At 52.0% G+C, this 18,102-nt stretch overlaps 1 protein-coding gene across 1 annotated transcript in view; it reads left to right on the top strand.

Annotated features, from left to right (window-relative positions):
* LOC146860951 (cytosolic 5'-nucleotidase 1A-like) overlaps window positions 1-18,102 on the top strand; it is a 149,928-nt gene that overhangs the window by 44,084 nt on the left and 87,742 nt on the right. Inside the window, exon 2 of the mRNA XM_085644926.1 lies at window positions 17,071-17,141. Within this exon, the coding sequence (XP_085501052.1) occupies window positions 17,094-17,141 (48 nt within the window). The 5' untranslated portion in view covers window positions 17,071-17,093. The remainder of the gene's footprint in view (window positions 1-17,070; window positions 17,142-18,102) is intronic.

Genomic DNA, 18,102 nt, shown 5'->3' with positions numbered 1-18,102 from the left:
ATAACGTATAGGGCTAACGGTAATATCTGGTCCCATTCTTTGCCCTCGACGTGTACCATCTTTTTGAGTGTCGCTTTCAAGGTTCCATTATAGCGTTCGACCAACCCGTCGGTTTGCGGGTGGTACACGAAGGTTTTGATCTGGCGAACATCAAGGATTTTGCAGACTTCCTTCATCAGGCGAGAGACAAACGGTGTGCCCTGGTCAGTCAATATTTCTTTCGGAAAGCCGACTCTTGAGAACAGCTCCACGAACCGGTCGGCTATGTTCCGGGTGGTGGGGGCTCCTAAGGGGAATGCCTCCGGAAAGCGTGTAGCATAGTCGACCACTACTAGCACATAGGTATGGCCTCGTTTTGTACGGGGTAGAGGACCTATGAGGTCCATACCCACTCTTTCGAATGGGGAGTCTATCACGGGGAGGGGTTGTAGTGGCACAGCTGGGGGTCTCTGTGTGTTCCTCGTCTGGCATACTGTGCAGGACTGACAATGTTCTTTGGTGTCCTTGTAGATGCCAGGCCAGTAGAAGTGTCGGAGTACGTTTTGTGTGGTCTTCTCCGTCCCAGTATGTCCTGCCGTGAGGTGGGAATGTGCGAAAAAGAGGATTTGTTCTCTAAAGGATTGGGGTACTATGAGCTGGTGTGGTTCGGAGGGAGCTCCGGGGATATACTACAGGGTCTACTCCTATGGATCTGTGGGCATGTTCCCATGCGTTTAGGAGTGTGGCATCGTTGGCCTGGGCGAATCGAAAGCTACGATTCATGAGCCAGGGTTCTGCCGTTATCAGGGCTGGGGCCGGGAGGTTCTCCCTCCTGTTAGGGTGTTCTTCCCCCCCTCCCGTCTTAGACAGGGCCATGCGGAACATATCTTGGAATTGGGGATTATCGGTCCCTATGATTAGCTCTTCGGGAAGATTGTCAAGGACTCCTACTCGTATCTTGCTCCTGTCCCCAGAGGGGTGTACCACGGGAACATCAGCCACTGGATATGGCTTAACGTCCCCATGGACACACCGAATGTGTACGAAAGCGTCCGGTATAACTTGTTCAGGAGCCACCCACAACCCCTGAATAACGGACTGCCTACATCCCGAATCCAGCAGTGCGTGTAAGAATGAGCCATTTACCTGCATCTGAACATGAAAAGCGGACCCCATTTCTGCGGTGTAGAGGATAGACTTGGGTATATACCCCACCTCCATGGGTTCGTCTACGGGCCGTTTCCTGGGACAGGCCCGGGCGATGTGGCCCCACTCCCCACAGTCAAAGCATTGGGGTCCCCTCGGGACGGGAACCTCATATCTTGTGGCACGACCTTTTGGGGGTTCAGGGATCTTTGGTCTCTTCTCAGTCCGTGTGGGGGTGTTGCGTACTTTCTCCAGGTCCCCGACGTACCCCTTTGGCTGTGCTCTGGAGAAGGTAGTGGCCATTTCTACGGCTTGTTCCGCCGTCAGGTGGGTGTGTTGTCTAAGCCACCTCTGTGTGTGATAGGGCAGGGCCTCTAAGTACTGCTCAAGGTATATCTTTTCCATTATTTCCTCTTTTGTACTTGTACCGGGACTAAGCCATTTGTCCGCTGCCATTTTCAGTCGGAAATAAAGGGTTTTCGGATTGTCACCAGGCGCTCCTTTCTCCTTACGGAAGCGTACCCGATAGGCTTCCGCGTCAAGGCCCAGGTGATCCAGAATGAGGGCCTTGATAGAGCTGTACGGGGCATCACCGGTGGCATTGGCCACCTGATATGCGGCTTGAGCCTCTCCCGTCAGCAGGGGGGCCAGGAAGAAAGGCCACTTCTCCACGGGCCAGCTACAGGCTCTAGTGACCCTTTCGAAGTTCGTAAAAAACGCATCCGGATCGTCTCCCTGGACATACTTTTGTAAGGATATTCCGGCGGGGGTGGTGTGGCGTCCGTCTCTCCCGGTGCCCACCACGGGGTCGGTTACGGCTCTCTGTAACCCCTCCAACTGGGCCGCTATCGTGTCCTTGAAGACCTCCCTGTCTGCGCTCGCAGAAGCCATCTGGCGTTCTACCGCCCATTCCAGCTTCTCCTGTCCCTTGATCATATGCTGTATCAGCGCGTCCATCTTGCTGTACAGATGGGCCCTCTATGCCCGCATTCTCCACCACTGTAAGCGGGTTCGAAGGAGGACGCTAGAACGTGGGCTGCAGTATAGAATGATTTTATTGTCTTGTACAGGGTAGGTATGTAGGAGGGAAGCGAGTCCGGTTTCCTGGTGAGGCACTCGTCTGATCTCCGGGGTCCGAGTCTTGCTCGTGGGTGGGGCGTGGTTTACAGCCGACTGGAGGAACTCCGGTGCCGGTGCCAAAAGGAAAAGAGAAAGACTATCGTTAGTCTCACGCCCGGTCAGGCACAATCGTGAAGGATGGGAAGTGAGGGGAATACACACACCAGTGCAACGGTGACCCAGTCCGCGTCTCGTGGGGGGGGTGTTTTGTGAGGAGGGGGTATATACACTATGTACACGGCGGCGAGTGGTGGCGTCTAGAGCCGCCCTCCCTTCTCCCGCCTCCCGACCCAGCCCGAGAAACGATCCCGTACCTGGGATAGCCACACTCTCCCTTGAGCGTGGCTCGGCGGAGCGTGGTTGCGGAGACCTCCTTGCTCCGGCGTCCCTTCCTCCGAATCGCTTCTGCTCCTCGCTGGTTCCTCCGTTCTCCCGTCGTCTGGCCGTCGCTCTCTTCCACCTTGGCTCTCGCTCTCTCCGCTTCCTCCGGTGTCGTCACACACCCGGCTCCTTGTCTCGAGGATATTTATTGGCTGCCGGCTGCTTAGGTCTGCACAGAGGGCGGTAGTCACTGGGAGGGTTTCCCAGTTAAAGCAACAGGCGTCCTCCGGGGAAGGTCCGGTGTCGGATGAAGTCCACGGATCGTCCTGGGGAGTATAAATCACAGGCATTGTCATGTCGTGGGTGCCCACCAGTCACCCTCGGCGAGGGGTTGTTCCCCGTTTTCCCCGTGACACTCTGGTTCTCCCAAACCCTACACTGCAGACAAAGGAATGCCTAATATAAATATAGGGAGTGTGACCCCATGAAGTGGTTCTGTGCTGGTGTGCTGTTCCTAACTTGCTGGGGGCTTGCTGCTGCTTGGGCCCAGGAGGAACCGCCATGGGGGCTTACCTCCCTGCTGTAGCACCCTGTGTGCTGGCCTCCCTGGGCCCAGTTATGCCATCTGGAACTAGGAGAACTTTTGCTGGGACTTATTCTTCTTTACTCCAGGACTTTTGCTGCATCTAGCACCTCGTAAGCGCTATATTTCAATTAGGAGGAGAAGAGCGTGAGGGCTTCGAAGCGCTGAACTGCCCATCCTTTTAGAGGGAATCCCGGCGTGAGGGATTCCCCTGTGATGCTGCTTCATGAATATTCCGAGCGGGTGCCCACCCCGCATTTGTGTGTTTCCGAGCGGGAGCCCACCACGCTTTGTGGTTTCTTAAAATGGCGGGTGCCCACGCCGCTTGTGCTTTATTTTTATTTGCGGGTGCCCACCCCGCATTTTGGGGGAGATCGCCGCCGCCCAAGCCGCCGAAGAAATCTCTCTGGGCCACTGATGAGCGTGACCCGGAAGCCAGGCGACCTTGCCTGGTTGTTGGCAGGGCCTCCTACGGGCGGCCGGAAGTCTGCGCAGGACTCCTGTAAGCATGAGAGAGCCCCGCACATCTGAAGGGCGAAGTCCTGCGTCCCAGGAAGGGGGCCCGGGTGAAGTGAGGAGAGGACCAGATCCCCAAGGAGGAGCAAGAGGCTACGGCGCCTCGCGGGCTCCCTTCGCTGCTTTCCAGCCTGCCCCCACCTCCCAGAAGGGGAAGCAGGCCCACGGAGATTGCCAGCGACCGGAGAAGTCCTGCACAAGAGCCCGGTGAATGATGGCTCTATGTTGTTGATGCCTTCCAAGGCACGTTGTCCATGCTTGGATTGATCTGAGGGGACCCGCCAGACAGCAGGCCGCTCCAACGATGGGCACCTTATTTCCAGTGCCAGAGTCTAGAGGGCACAGTGGTGCCCGTATCTTCTCGCTGATTCAGTTTCTGCACAGCTGCACCGCTGTAGCGGGCAGATGCATCGAGGGTGGCATCTTTTTCTGATAGAGCCCCAGTGGGGCCCCGAGGGCACAGTCGTGCCAAGGCCCAGTTACTTTATTCCCAGCTGCGCTGCACCAGCGCTGGCAGATGCAATGTTTTTGCATATTTGTTCAGAGGGCACAGTGAGTGCCCAGGCCCACATTCTGCTCACAGCTGCACGGCAATTAGCGTCCGCTGCAATGTTTAGGCCATCAGTTCTTTGGGGGCATGTTTAGTGAGACAGGAGTGAGAGACACTCCTGTGCCCCAGCCCAATTGCGCGCTTGTGAATTCTGCTGCATTGGCAGCTGCCCTGACATTATGGACATAGGGCCAGTTGGCCAGGGGGGACTGTTAGGTTGATAGGGTGCCAGGCCCTGCTGTGATTTATGTGGTGCTCGGAAATGTGATTCATGTACTGTGTTTTATGCACCGTGATTTATGCCTCTACTGTGGTTTATGTATGAGGTTATTTGCATACTGTGAGGTTTGCCCCTAATGTGAGTTATGCTTAGGAGGTTATGGTCTATTATGTTTAGACTTTTGAGGTTGGTGCATAATGTATTTTACGCCTGAGGTGATACTGTGCATCATATGGTTTGTGTTACCGGATGATGCTGAGTATAGTGTTTGCCAGTAATTACTCGTTGTGTTCTACGTCTATTATATGTTCTACATTTATTCTGTTCACTTTGTGATGGTTCCGACAGTGGTCCAAGTGGCCCTGTCAGATGTATATAATCCCCTGTAAATAGTGCTTAGTGCCAGTTGGCACATTTTATGTTGTATGATTACTATTCTAATGTGTTTTATGATAATACAAAGGCTATTTTTGATATAACCTTGTGTGGAGTTCCTTTTGTAGTGTGTCTCGTGTTTTGTTGCTGTGTGTGGGTTGTGCAAACACTTTACACATTGCCTAGGGGATAAGCCTGACTGATCGTGCTAAGCTACCAAGGGGGTGAGCAGGGGTTATCTTTGGCGTGTAACTCCCTTGCCCTGACTAGAGTGGTGGTTTCTGCCTGGCTTTGGCGCAAGCCTTAGCCAACCAGAAATCCAATTTCTAACACCCACGGTGACGTATTATTGGATGCCCTTATACCTGCCATATGATTCCAGGTCACCTGTCAATAGAATCTCTCTACCTGTTCTCTTACCCTATCTTTTCTCTTACCCTACCTTACCTGTGTATCGAGCAGCCATATGTGCATATTGACTCCAAGGTTACCTGCGAATAGATGCCCAGTACCTGCCTTTGAATTGTTTTCCGGTGTGCCCATTTTAATGTTTACGTGGCTCCTTTTGCGGTGGTGATTAGATCCTTTAGATTTCCGCTGACATCATACGCAACACGCAAATAGTGGTGTCATTACACCCCAGACAGGAGGCAGTGAAGGGGAAGGTTTCCATGATTGCTGAAAGCAATCAAGTCAGGGATGATAACCAACCATTTGAAGTTAAATTCCAGCAAAACAGAGGTCCTCATCTTTGGCAATAATGCCAACTTTTGGACCTCAGACTGGTGACCAGACCAGCCGCGTCCCGTGGAGGGAGTTCCGTGGGGCGGTAAGGCGGGGCGTGGGAGGGGCAGGGTGGGGGGCTCTAAAAACCGAAATATAGATAATTGCAGGTAAGTAAACAAATAAATAAAACTAATTTCGTAGCGCGCACTGCATCGCATTTTGCGATGCAGCGCGCGCTATGAAATTCATTTTATTTATTTAATTGTTTACTTACCTGCAATTATCCATATTCCGGTTTTTAGAGCCCCCCACCCTGCCCCTCCCCCGCCCCGCTTTACCGCCCCACGGAACTCCCTCCACGGGCCGCGGCTGGACCAGACGAACTAGGGACTGTCCCAGAGCCGACCAGGAAAGCAAAAAACGTGGGTGTCATAGTTGACAATAAACTCACCTTTGGAGACCAGGTAAACGGTGTAACCTCAGCTAGTTTCCATCTCCTGAGGATGATAAGAAAAATTAGATCATTCTTACCAGAGGACTGTCAAAGGATAGTAATATTCCCTCTAATCCTATTGCGTGTGGACGACTGCAATAGCCTTTACCTTAATATCCAAAGGAAACACCTAAACAAGCTTCAACTAGTGCGAAACGCAGCAGCCAGACTGCTGACTGGGACACCAAAGTTTGTTTCTGTCAAAAAAGACATAAAAAGACTACATTGGCTCCCAGTGAAACAGCGGGTTCATTTCAAATCACTGTGTATGTCTTCAAGGCCCTTCACGGAACTGGCCCAGACACCTGAAACGGCGTTTCCAGTGGTGCATCCCCAGAAGAGCTCTTTCAGAAGCAAAAAGGGTGGTTGTACCTCCAGCAAAAAAAGCTAGGTGGGGCGGCAGAAGCTTTGTCACGTGCGCCGCTCGGGCATTGAATGAGCTTCCTTTCCATCTCGGGAACGCCACGGAGCTGCTGACATGAAAGGGATGAAAATGTGGCTGTTTGCCACATAGGTTAATACACACCCTGTAATCAGAAAGACAGTAGCCAGCGCCAGGACACCCTTGGGTAACCGTGCGCTCTAAAGATGCAATTAACATAATATAACATAACATATTGGTTTGTATGATGTACTCATTTTACTGAGTGGAAGGAGAAAATTACAGCAGAGGTGTTGCGGTAACACAGACCTCTGATTACAAACGCCGGCTCACAATTCTTAAAGCAAATTTAAAGTTCACGCAAACATGTATTGGGTTCGCAGTGGAAGGCTGGAAGGTGATTCGGAATCGTGTTCCTCCGTTCCCTCGGGGGAGTGGATACCAGGACCAGCGCCGCGGCCTTGCGCCGAAGGGCCAGGCGGGTGAGGCACTCCCTGGCACTCCTCATACTGCTTAGAGTACTTCACCGGCACAGTGAGGCAGGTTGTGCAACGCAGGCACGGTTGATGCACTGCAGGCCTTGGAGACAAGGCCTGCGTAAGGCCACACGAACAGTGTGACCTCTGAATGGGGAATAGGGGCACATGGAATTCCACAGAACACATGGGGCGCTTCGCCCAAAAACTGGCACCTTCCCCTCATTCATGACTTGTATCCGGTACACGAAGAGTGTGAGTAATGCGCGGTGCAATGTGGTACATGTAGTCCTTCGCCTGTTGTAAACAAAGAACGATCCAAATGAACCAATTACTGACTAGTCGTTCACAAATAAAGCAGGCCGCTGGAAGATTTAGTCACATGTCAAACGTTTCTACAAGATCGACAGGGCAGGGTAAATTGAGTGAAATGCCGGGTTTGGCGTTTTGGCGTTGAAAGACCTTTAGGGTGGCACAGAGAGGCATACGTTCATCGCCCCTCGCTTCTTGCACAATTCTGATACGACATCCGCTGTTTTGTGTGCGACTGCAGGTTAAAGAGACATTTGCCCTCGCAGTGCGCATGTCCAATTCGGTCACTGCTATTATCTGCTTATTGTGAAGCACATGCTGTGTGTTTGCTTCTTTGCTCCTCGTCGCCACGTTTGGAAAGAAGATGCTGGACTTTAAGATTAAGTTTTCTTTATTCGGCCCCAAGCGTATAAATCAGTACAGCGACCCCCTTCTCTTCCTCACCCATCGAACCTTGGAACCCTGTCATAGTGCCAATATCGGCAACCGTTATCATAGCACACATCAGTACATAATCATAATAAAACACATGACACTGAATGAAGTGGAGAAATATTGCTGCAGGTTTATTAGCATAATAAATATGCAAACACGGTGGGTTATCTTACGGGCGATCCCAGGGCAGGCCAGCCCCATGCCGCCTGCCCGTCTGATAAGCCTAGAGTCACCATGGCAACGCCAATTGGTGTCTACCAAATGTTGGGAGGGTCCCCCCCCTCCCATCCGTGGACCTCCAGTCCACATGCTTCACCACGCCCCCCCGTGATGGGTGGGCGGAGCATACATGGCAGCCCCCGGTTGCTCAGACCCACAACCGCCTGTCGGTTAGCGGGGCGCCGTAGGTCTTCCAGTGGACACGCTAAAAGATCCCTGGGTATCCTGGCTTAGCACCACACGGTGCTGCTGCATGCTATACCCCTTGGTATGTGCAGACCCTGGATCGCCCTGTAACTCCTCCTGCAACACAAAGTGAAAATTGTTAGAAAAAACCTCCCCCCCCTTCTTGTCCCTCCAGATGCCGGGTAAGCGGATGGGCGGGCAAGGCAAACGAGCGGACAAGAGGGCGAGGAGGGGGCGGGGACCGAATATGTACCCCCCCCCTTGGCTCCTCCCCGCCGGAAGCAGCTACCTGACTGGGGTCTCCCTAGGTCAAGCCCAGGGACACGACCTCCCACCCCTGTGCCTTCCTGTGGCACTAAGGCGGCCGCCCTCAAGGGGCGGGCCGCTGCGCAACCCCCCCCCCGGGCAGCCTTACATAGTGCCAATATCGGCAACCGTTATCATAGCACACATCAGTACATAATCATAATAAAACACATGACACTGAATGAAGTGGAGAAATATTGCTGCAGGTTTATTAGCATAATAAATATGCAAACACGGTGGGTTATCTTACGGGCGATCCCAGGGCAGGCCAGCCCCATGCCGCCTGCCCGTCTGATAAGCCTAGAGTCACCATGGCAACGCCAATTGGTGTCTACCAAATGTTGGGAGGGTCCCCCCCCTCCCATCCGTGGACCTCCAGTCCACATGCTTCACCACGCCCCCCCGTGATGGGTGGGCGGAGCATACATGGCAGCCCCCGGTTGCTCAGACCCACAACCGCCTGTCGGTTAGCGGGGCGCCGTAGGTCTTCCAGTGGACACGCTAAAAGATCCCTGGGTATCCTGGCTTAGCACCACACGGTGCTGCTGCATGCTATACCCCTTGGTATGTGCAGACCCTGGATCGCCCTGTAACTCCTCCACAGCCTTGGGAGTGGCCACCGTCACTACCAGGGCCCCCCACCAAGGTAGACCTATTTCCTTACAACCTGCTGCAGCCAAAGCTTCCCCTAGGTCCAGTAGGAAAAGAACCGTGCCTAAACCAGAGAGGTGCACCCCATCTCCCTCCCGGCACCCTGTGGACTTGGCGTGTGTAAGACCATGCCTGATGAAGCCCAAAACCTCTTTGCTCTGCCCAACTGCGCATGGCTCCCGGTGGACCTTTTTACCTACAGCAACTGATACCGGGCTTCTCCCAGGTCCAGCCAAGACAATCTACGCCCAGCTGGACCGGCGGGCGGCCTGCCCCACAGGACAGGTGCCCTCATCCTTTCTAACTCCCCCGTGGATTTTGACTGAAATGACCGTAAACCTAAAACTAGGCGTTGGTCCAATGTAGCCTTTGAATGGTTGAAGCACAATCCCCTTGACAAGACACTCGTGCCTGACAGTGCCAATGCGGGAGGGGTAAGAGTTGACAAGCCCGCCTTACCTCCTCCTTCACTCAGTTGGAGTATGTCCATCGCATTCCAAGAGTCACCACCAAATGAGAAGCCTTGCCCTCCCAAACTTTTGCTAGTATACCAGGGAGAGACAGGACTGAGTGACAACAGAGGAGGACCAACGTGTAAAATTCTTCACTATCTTGGATACTGGGTACGCCAATTGTTCTCCTGCTAATTGGTAGCCCAAAAGCATTACCCTGGGGTTTCCCTCAATCATGTGGACATATCGCCCCCGAGGAAGGCCACTTCCACAACCTGCATAGCTGCCAGCCAGTGCTGGAGGGCAGGATACGTTACCCGGTACCGATACTCGCATCCATGGTACCTGTTTCGTCGAACTCAAGGACGGGCTACTAAGTGAGCAACCAGGCTCCGCCCACTCCTGCCTGGCAGAGCCCTTGCGGGAGGAGGTGAGGGTTGACAAGCCTACCTTCCTTCCTCTTTCACTCCGTTGGAGTACGCCCATCGTATTCCATCAGTCACCACCCAAAGTGAAGCCTTGCCCTCCCAAAATTCTGCTATTATACCAGGGAGAGACAGGACAGAGTGACCACAGAGGAGAACCACGTGTAAAATGCTTCTCTATTTGAATACTGGGAAAGCCAAATTGTTCTCCTGCAGATTGTAGCCCAAAGTGTTACCCTGGTGCTTCCCTTAATCATATGGACCATGGCCCTGTTGGAAGGCCACCTGCATAGCTGCCAGCCAGTGCTGGAGGGGGGAGAAGTTACCCGGTACTGATGCTCGCATCAAGGTACCTGTTTCGTCTAACTCAAGGGCGTGCTACTAAGTGAGCAACCAGGCTCCGCCCTAGAACCCCGAGGCCAAATCCAAGCCCCTCCAAGTTCTGCTGCCTCACCTGCCTGTTAACACGAATCCCAGGGCAGACCACCGGCCTATAATCCATGCTTGGCCATGCCGAGCTAAAATACCTCTGAACAGCCTGACAACAAGCTAACCACCAGCATTGAGTTCTGAATGTTTCTGACGCTGCCAAGAAACATGCGCATAACTAAAGCAACTGGCACCATGCCATAAAAGTAACAATTCAACTTTCTATGAAACAAACGTGCCCTTGTGGCGATCCGAGTAGTGCTCCCGCCAAGCCGGCAGCCCTACTCAGGCAACCCGCACCCTCTTGGCACTGACACACCCCCGCCCCAGCTGCCCTCGAGTGCCTGGTCGTGTGTAGCCACAACCTAGGTTTCATCACTGCGTCATACCGGGGTATGATGACCCATCTAACTCGACTGCTGAGTGCCTATTGCACCATCGCAAGTATGCCTTTGCCTGCTATGAGTCTGGCTGTAAAGTTGGAAGGCATTGACCCCCCAGCCCAGGGTGAAGATGTCAGCATTACAGTACCTGGTGCTATAGACGGTCCCTGACCCTGATGGGACAGAAAGCAAATCCCTTGCTCCTGTTGAGCACGAACCCAAAACCAATTGCTCACCATGGTTTAATACCTTCCTGCTGCTAATCATTCCTAGCTGAATGTTGACAAATCCATGTTCTGTAATGGCACTACTTCGCAGCCTGCACCATTCTGCCAGTGCCGAAAAGACCTTTGGCATGCTTCCTGGCCTCATCAATCTTGCCCTGTTCTAGCAGCGCCCGCTTCAGCCGTGGAGCAAACAACTCGCCGGTACCCCCAAACTGGCCCTGATGCGAGACAAACCGGGCCAAGGCACAACAGTGGGTGTACTAACTAATAGCAGGTCTAACAGCGTCAACAGGCATCCTCAGCTTACAATAGGCGTGATGGAGTGAGGGTATCCAGTGAGAATCAAGATGACAACTTCCCATCTGACCGACCGTGGTGGGAACCACTCCTGTATATTCTAGTACACATGGTCCCAGTTCACCTGTCACTGCCTGATGCACGTGACCTAGGTACATGGTCCCCTAGCATGGCGGCATGCCATTGAGACCACCATCCAGTCCCCGATAAGTACCACTATCTGCCTATGCTACAATCTTGCCTGTTCCTTCCTGCCCAGATATACCACGCGATGGTTGCTCTCCTCCGTCACTTGGCCCGACCACACCTAGCAGAACAAACACAGCGAGAGGAAGCAGCCTGTGACCTACCCCAAGACTCTACGAAATCCTCCTACCAAATGACGTGGGAGCTCGCGGACCCCTATTGCTCCAGGAATTGGAGGGGGGGGAAGGGGCCGTCCTATCTGGAGATGTGTGTAGTGGAGGACCGCGGCCTAGAGTACCTATTGTAGGGTGCAACGATCGCCTGATGTGTCTGATACGAATAACCGTAGTAACAACTCAATCAGCAAAGGGCTAGTTGCCCCCCCCCCGTCTTACAACCGTGCGTGACAAGCGGGGGGATTAAAGGAAGGCTAACCCCGGTCAAACACAAAGCACCACCACGTGGCTGTGCCCAAAAAACCACCAACCCGCATCAAACCGACCCGATGGAAAGACAACCAGCGCCTAAAGCTCTACCCCCGCGGATGACCCTGCACATATATGAAACGCACACCCCCACGCATAGTCTGAGATAGGCCGCAAGATGACAGAAAACATCAACACCATATCTAATGTCGCTTTGACCGCCGACTGCGAGGAGACACGCATGCGGCAGCCCGGAGGACACCACACCTCAAATCGTTCCAAGACCGCGAAACATAGCCAGACAGGAGCATGTTGCACCCGCTCCCCATGCTCAATATAAGGGAAATCGGGAACACAAATTAATGACTAGTGTAGCCAACCGAGTCGGTAGCTGTGCTGAACACCCAAGGCCTCCCCCAGGGCAAATCCGGTCCTCACCCCGGAAGCGTGCTTTGCAGGCCGAGGCAACTTGTGCGTGCTTGCACCCCGTGACCACACCCGAGTGATGCACCCGGAGTCCCCTCTTGTGTCGCTGCAACCATAAAACATCATGTAAACCTGTCCCTGGTGACACCCTGAGTACCTGCACCCGGGTCCCCCTGTGCTTGAGGAAGCTATTCTGTGCCTAGGTGACGCCCCTCTCGACTGGTGATTTGCTGTTTCTGTCATTGCATGCCGATATAAGATCCAGCAAGACATCCCCGGCACGTCAGGGGTGTAGGCTTAGTCACTGGTAGTTAGTTGCCTAAGAAATCAGCAGCAACTGGGCTAGTGAATAAAGTTGCAACGTTAGCTTAGAGCGCTGACTGTTGCTTAAGATGCAGGCCCCTGCCTAATATTGCTGCACATACCAAACATGATACCCCTAGCCATACATATGAGACTGTAAATCCTAATCAGTCACTTAGAAGTTGCATCTCTATTACAACAGTCTACCAAACTACACTTTATCACTGCATAGTCCCGACCGCAGGAGAAACCGCGCTGAGACCAGGCAAAAGCCAAGCTCCTGGACTGTTTTCGCTATTCACCAGTTTTTAATTTGTAAATGAATGTGTGCCTGTGCACGGGCCGCTGCTCAGAAACCCGCGTCCAGCGCTAGCACGTTTCCACAGCCCAGGCTGCTTAGACTGATTAAAATTATCCATAACTGGTGCACGCATCCACGCACACAAAGCTGCTGGATATATGGATGAAATGCGCTCATGGCGAGCCCCGGCACCTGGACTGCAAGGCACGCGGACAGGAGGGGCGCCCAAGCCAGGCGAGGTCCCCCCCTCAACCGGATAGAACTGGAGGTGCCGGGGGTAAAACCCGGGACCGGCCTAGGTGTTGGTGGCGCCTTGTGCAACCATGTTTGTTGGCACCCCCAACGCCACCTTCACCACGCATTCTCTCACTAGCCCCCTTTAACAGTGACCACGTCTCCCTAACCACACTCAGCTGCATTGAATTAGTATATAGCGACACTCCTACCCTTGTAGAGTGTCCGAACACTTTGCATCGCACACACATTACGCAGAGCCAATAATTCATATGCGTGTGAATCGGTGTATCACAAATGTTACCTAAGCCAAAGGACTCAAGGTGTATGAGTCTCATGTCATCCCTACTGGTAGGCAATATAGTTAAAGGATGTTTAGTGCAGAAAATCACATGCTCAGAGTCGCGTTCTGGCCCAATTACCTGTTTTGCCACAATAATCAATGTTCTAATAATGTATGCTTTGCAAATAACCAAAGGATGCCTCTTTTGAAAACAGTGACCTGCTGACCTATTTACATCATACGCACTCTGTAATCTACTTGGCACACGTTCTATGCAGCAGGCAAATTAACCCTCTGCACGAACTTCACCGAAGTCAACCTCAACTATACAAATCCTGCTCGCTCTCCAGGAAGAAAGAATCACACGCCTTGTCCTGATATTTATGTGAGGCCTGGAATCGCCGCGGGGGTGAACGGAGCATCCGGTGCTTCAAGAAGCGAAATAAACTTCCAAACCCGGCACCCCCCAAGACAAGCACTTGGTGCGCTGGGCCCCGGTGCACCGCCCTACCTAACAGCAGGCCAATTGCTTATTCACTTAATCTCCACAGCCGTTTTGGCCCCGATGCTCCTAATGCCAGCCATCTCTGTATTACAATAATTGTCCTGTTCTTGCTAACACTCCTAGAAATTGCAGTGGCCATAATCCAGGCTTACGTCTTCGTCCTTCTATTAAGCCTCTATTTACAAGAAAACGTCTAATGGCACACCAAGCACACGCCTATCATATAGTAGACCCCAGCCCTTGACCCCTCACAGGAGCCAATGCAGCCCTTCTCCTAACCTCCGGCTTAGCAATATGGTTTCACTTTGGACCAATAACCTTAATAACACAGGGAATTATACTATTAACCATACTCCAGTGCAGACGAGACATCATTCGAGAGGGCACATTTCAGGGGCACCACACCCTCCTGTACAAAAAAGGGGCTTCGATACGGAATAATCTTGTATATTACATCAGAGGTCTTCTTTTTCTTATGGGTTTTTTGAGCATTTACAACTCTAGCCTTGTATAGGCTGAGGAACAAAAAGTCCTCCACTACTAGCCGGCCCCATACAATGCGACTCACCCCAGCGTAAGTGGTAGGCATGGATTGTCTGAATACGAACCAAAAGTGGAGTGCGAGTGGAGCCCCACGCTAACCCAGCAGAGCCCTGCCTAGGGGGCCGCCCCCCCCCCCCGGGTGGTAACCCGCGTTCAGGTCGTTATCCACTACCACCCCCGCGCGGGAGGGCCCTGGCACCCGGATGTGTGGGACCGCCAGCGCTGCTCACGGCCCGCCACCCAGAGACCACGCTCCACGTGCGCAACAGGCCGCCCCACCTCAAAACAATATGCCTAAATAACTAATTTCAGGAGATTCACATAAGGATTGTGACAACATCCACACGCTATCGCGTTCCAAACAATTACAATTATAAGGGCGGCCCTGTGTCATTCTCCGCCTGCCGTGTGCAAACCAATTTGTAGAGCCCCCGAATATGTAGGACACATGCATATTCCACCTTAAGATATAGGGACGATGTCAATATGGCACACTTCTACAAGACTAGTGAACGCTCTCGTTCATAAACACTACCTACGATGGACATCGGAGTCCATCACATGAGCTTGCAACAGCCGTGCACACTACCCGGATCTAAAACAGACCAGCAAGAAAAGCAGTCTGCTGGACAGCCCGGTGCGGATCGTTAAGGATAATGACACCCCAGAGATGAACTAAAGAACACAGGGCGGATAGAGGCCTACTCATTGACTGCCGCAGTCCTGCCCCTTCTCTCCTATAGTCCTCCGAACGCTTCTTCCACTCTCAAACTTGACCCCCGGTCACTTCCATAAAAGTGCAAGGCCCAGGAGCCCTTCTGGCGCCATCTCAGTAAGATCCCGGCTCACGCGGTTACTCACAGGCATGTTTGCGCAGACACAGCCGCTGCTAGCAACGGCGTCAGGGCAGCGCGGGTTATTCCCAATGGTGCCACTGCTAACTACGCAAGGGGCCTACAACAAAAGCACTCGAACCTGCACCGATGTAGCACCCGCGCTCAATGGGCCTACACTCACACTCCCCCTCCAGCGCTCAGAGCCCTTGACAATCCTGCGCCATCGCCGCATCTTGGCGTGGGGGGGGGGGGGGGAGGGCCACCTTTTTTAAAATGGGCGCACCCATTTGCAACCTTAATCAATGTTCAAATAATGTACGCTTGCGGTGTATCTGCAGTTCTATACGAACGTGTGTAGCTCACTGTTGAGTATTAGGACTAATATAAATTGCGAGTAACAAAAAGAGGCCTCCTTTGCAAATAGTAACCAGCTGACCTATTTACATCATACGCACTCTGTTATATACTTGGCACACGTTCTTTGCAGTAGGCGTATTAACCCTCTGCCCGAACTTCACAGAAGTCAAACCCCCCAACTATCCAAAATCCTGCTCGCTCTCCAGGAAGATAATTAATCACACCAGTAATCTTGACAATTATGTGAGGCTTGCTAATTGCCGCGGAAAGAAAGAAACGCAGCATCCGGTGCTTCAAAAGGAATACTAACTTACAAACTCGGAGCCCCCAAGAAGCCAGGACTCGCTGCGATGCCTTAAATCTGGCCCTGCCGGGGCCTTCCACACGCAATCGAAGAGCTCTACCAACTGAGCTACCCCCATTCGCATTATGACCCGAGCAGCGCGAGACAAATTCATTTGTAGGGGGTGCTACACTAGTCGCAACAGACTCACCGATGTGCTAACACTGGTCCCCGCACCGAAGTCGGCAGGCCAAGCTGAAGTGCCACATCCACTCGTGCAACCCGGTGCCACAGCGCAGCGCCGGAGTACGTCATCCAGGCGCTTGGCGCGAAACAATTCACACTAACCTCGCTGTCCCCAACGCAGACGGCGGCGAGGGACTCGGACGACCGGCAAGGCAAACGAGCGGACAAGAGGGCGAGGAGGGGGCGGGGACCGAATATGTACCCCCCCCCTTGGCTCCTCCCCGCCGGAAGCAGCTACCTGACTGGGGTCTCCCTAGGTCAAGCCCAGGGACACGACCTCCCACCCCTGTGCCTTCCTGTGGCACTAAGGCGGCCGCCCTCAAGGGGCGGGCCGCTGCGCAACCCCCCCCCGGGCAGCCTTACACATTCTATATTCGATTACTTCCGTTCTATCATAAACAGGGAAGATTTACCTCATTACCCACACAAAGCGAATCGTACTTATAAGTTATCCTGTCAGAAGCGTTTTGCCAGATAAATAAATCATTAATGTTACATTGTCTGCCTCGTTATTCTTTTGGAGAATGATTGGTCGAAGGTTTTCAATACCGGAAGTTGAAATTGTAAACCTGCTTCTAGTTGTCCAGAGATACACCGGACAGCAAAAAGTAAGCAGCAAGTTCACAAACTAAGAAAACTTTAAATTCCTTGAATAAAAATCAAGGATATATGAAGTCAAATTATCAACATCATAAAGACCATGTATATGTTTAGCACTCGAACATCCGCCCGTGTTTGATGTGTATTTTGATGTGCTGCCTCTTTATACTGGTGCCCATTTTCTGTCCCTCTGTGTGCATTGGAGCCTCATGAATGTTTGTGTCTGCCTGCACGTCAGTGTCTGTGTTGCTGAGCCAACATATGTGCCTGTATGTCTTGCACTATACAAAAGACAGCTCTATTGGCTTTGTCATGATTTGTTTTTTTCTGCTAGACCTTTCCGGGCGAGCGTGGAACATGCCTCAGGTGGACGAGCAGCTGGTAATCAACACCCTGGTGAGACAGGTAAGGACTGGTGCATACCTGTTTGACGGCTGCGTCACGGCTTCTTCTCGGCTTTACTGGAATTGCAGTGTCTGATCCCAGAGTCAGTGGGGCATCAGGACTTTTCGCCCCTAGTACAGGGCTTTTGAACCCCTCAGCCACCCCATAAACAACGTTCACCCCTTTTGTGCTAGTCTTGGGGCGATGGTGCTGCTTGGATAGTAATAGAGATTATATATGGAGAGCACTCCGGTCTGTGGTCAGTCTTATCGGTAGTTCTAGGTTAGAAAAACAATGGTGCTACAGTTATGCAGGAGTTTGTCCTCTCCTGCTATGAATAAAGCCAGATATTGACAGGATGAGAACCTGTATGTAACCGTGCACTGTTCACAAAGTGTCTAGTCTGACACTATACAATTTTTGAAGTCAAGATGTGTTTAATTTTCAACACTGAAACAAGACATTATCATAAATTTTTTGCAGTGTTTGAATGTAAAACAACTAATAAACATATTGCGATTTGTTCCAAAATAAATTCATATCATGTATGCATAACACATTCAGTTACATATAACAACCATGTGTGGCATCAATTCAATTGCTTAATATAGACATATAATAATGCATCAAAATTACAACACAACAGAAATGTTAATGCCCAATGCATTTCGGAACCAGCCGGTTCCTTCGTCAGGGGCTGATCTGAAAGATAAAGCGTAAACCATGTTGCTGGTGAGTGCTATTCACTGGGAGCTCAATCTCAAAATATAATGTTAAGCAGCGAGTTCTCAAAAAGGGGTTACCTGTTCGTGTTTGCTATTGTGTGTGTTCTGAAATAAATGAAAATAAGACCATGTGAGCTACAGCTCAGGCTGTAGGATATATGTAAACGATGCTAGCAGAGGATTGCCAAAAACAGGCTTACCTGGTAGTAAGAAACCTCGTGATTCTGTAATTGTAAAAACGTACCATGAAGGGTTAT

The sequence above is a fragment of the Triturus cristatus genome, chromosome 3_1 (genome assembly GCF_964204655.1).
Source record: "Triturus cristatus chromosome 3_1, aTriCri1.1, whole genome shotgun sequence".
NCBI lineage: Eukaryota > Metazoa > Chordata > Amphibia > Caudata > Salamandridae > Triturus > Triturus cristatus.
This window is presented reverse-complemented; position numbering and strand designations above follow the sequence as displayed.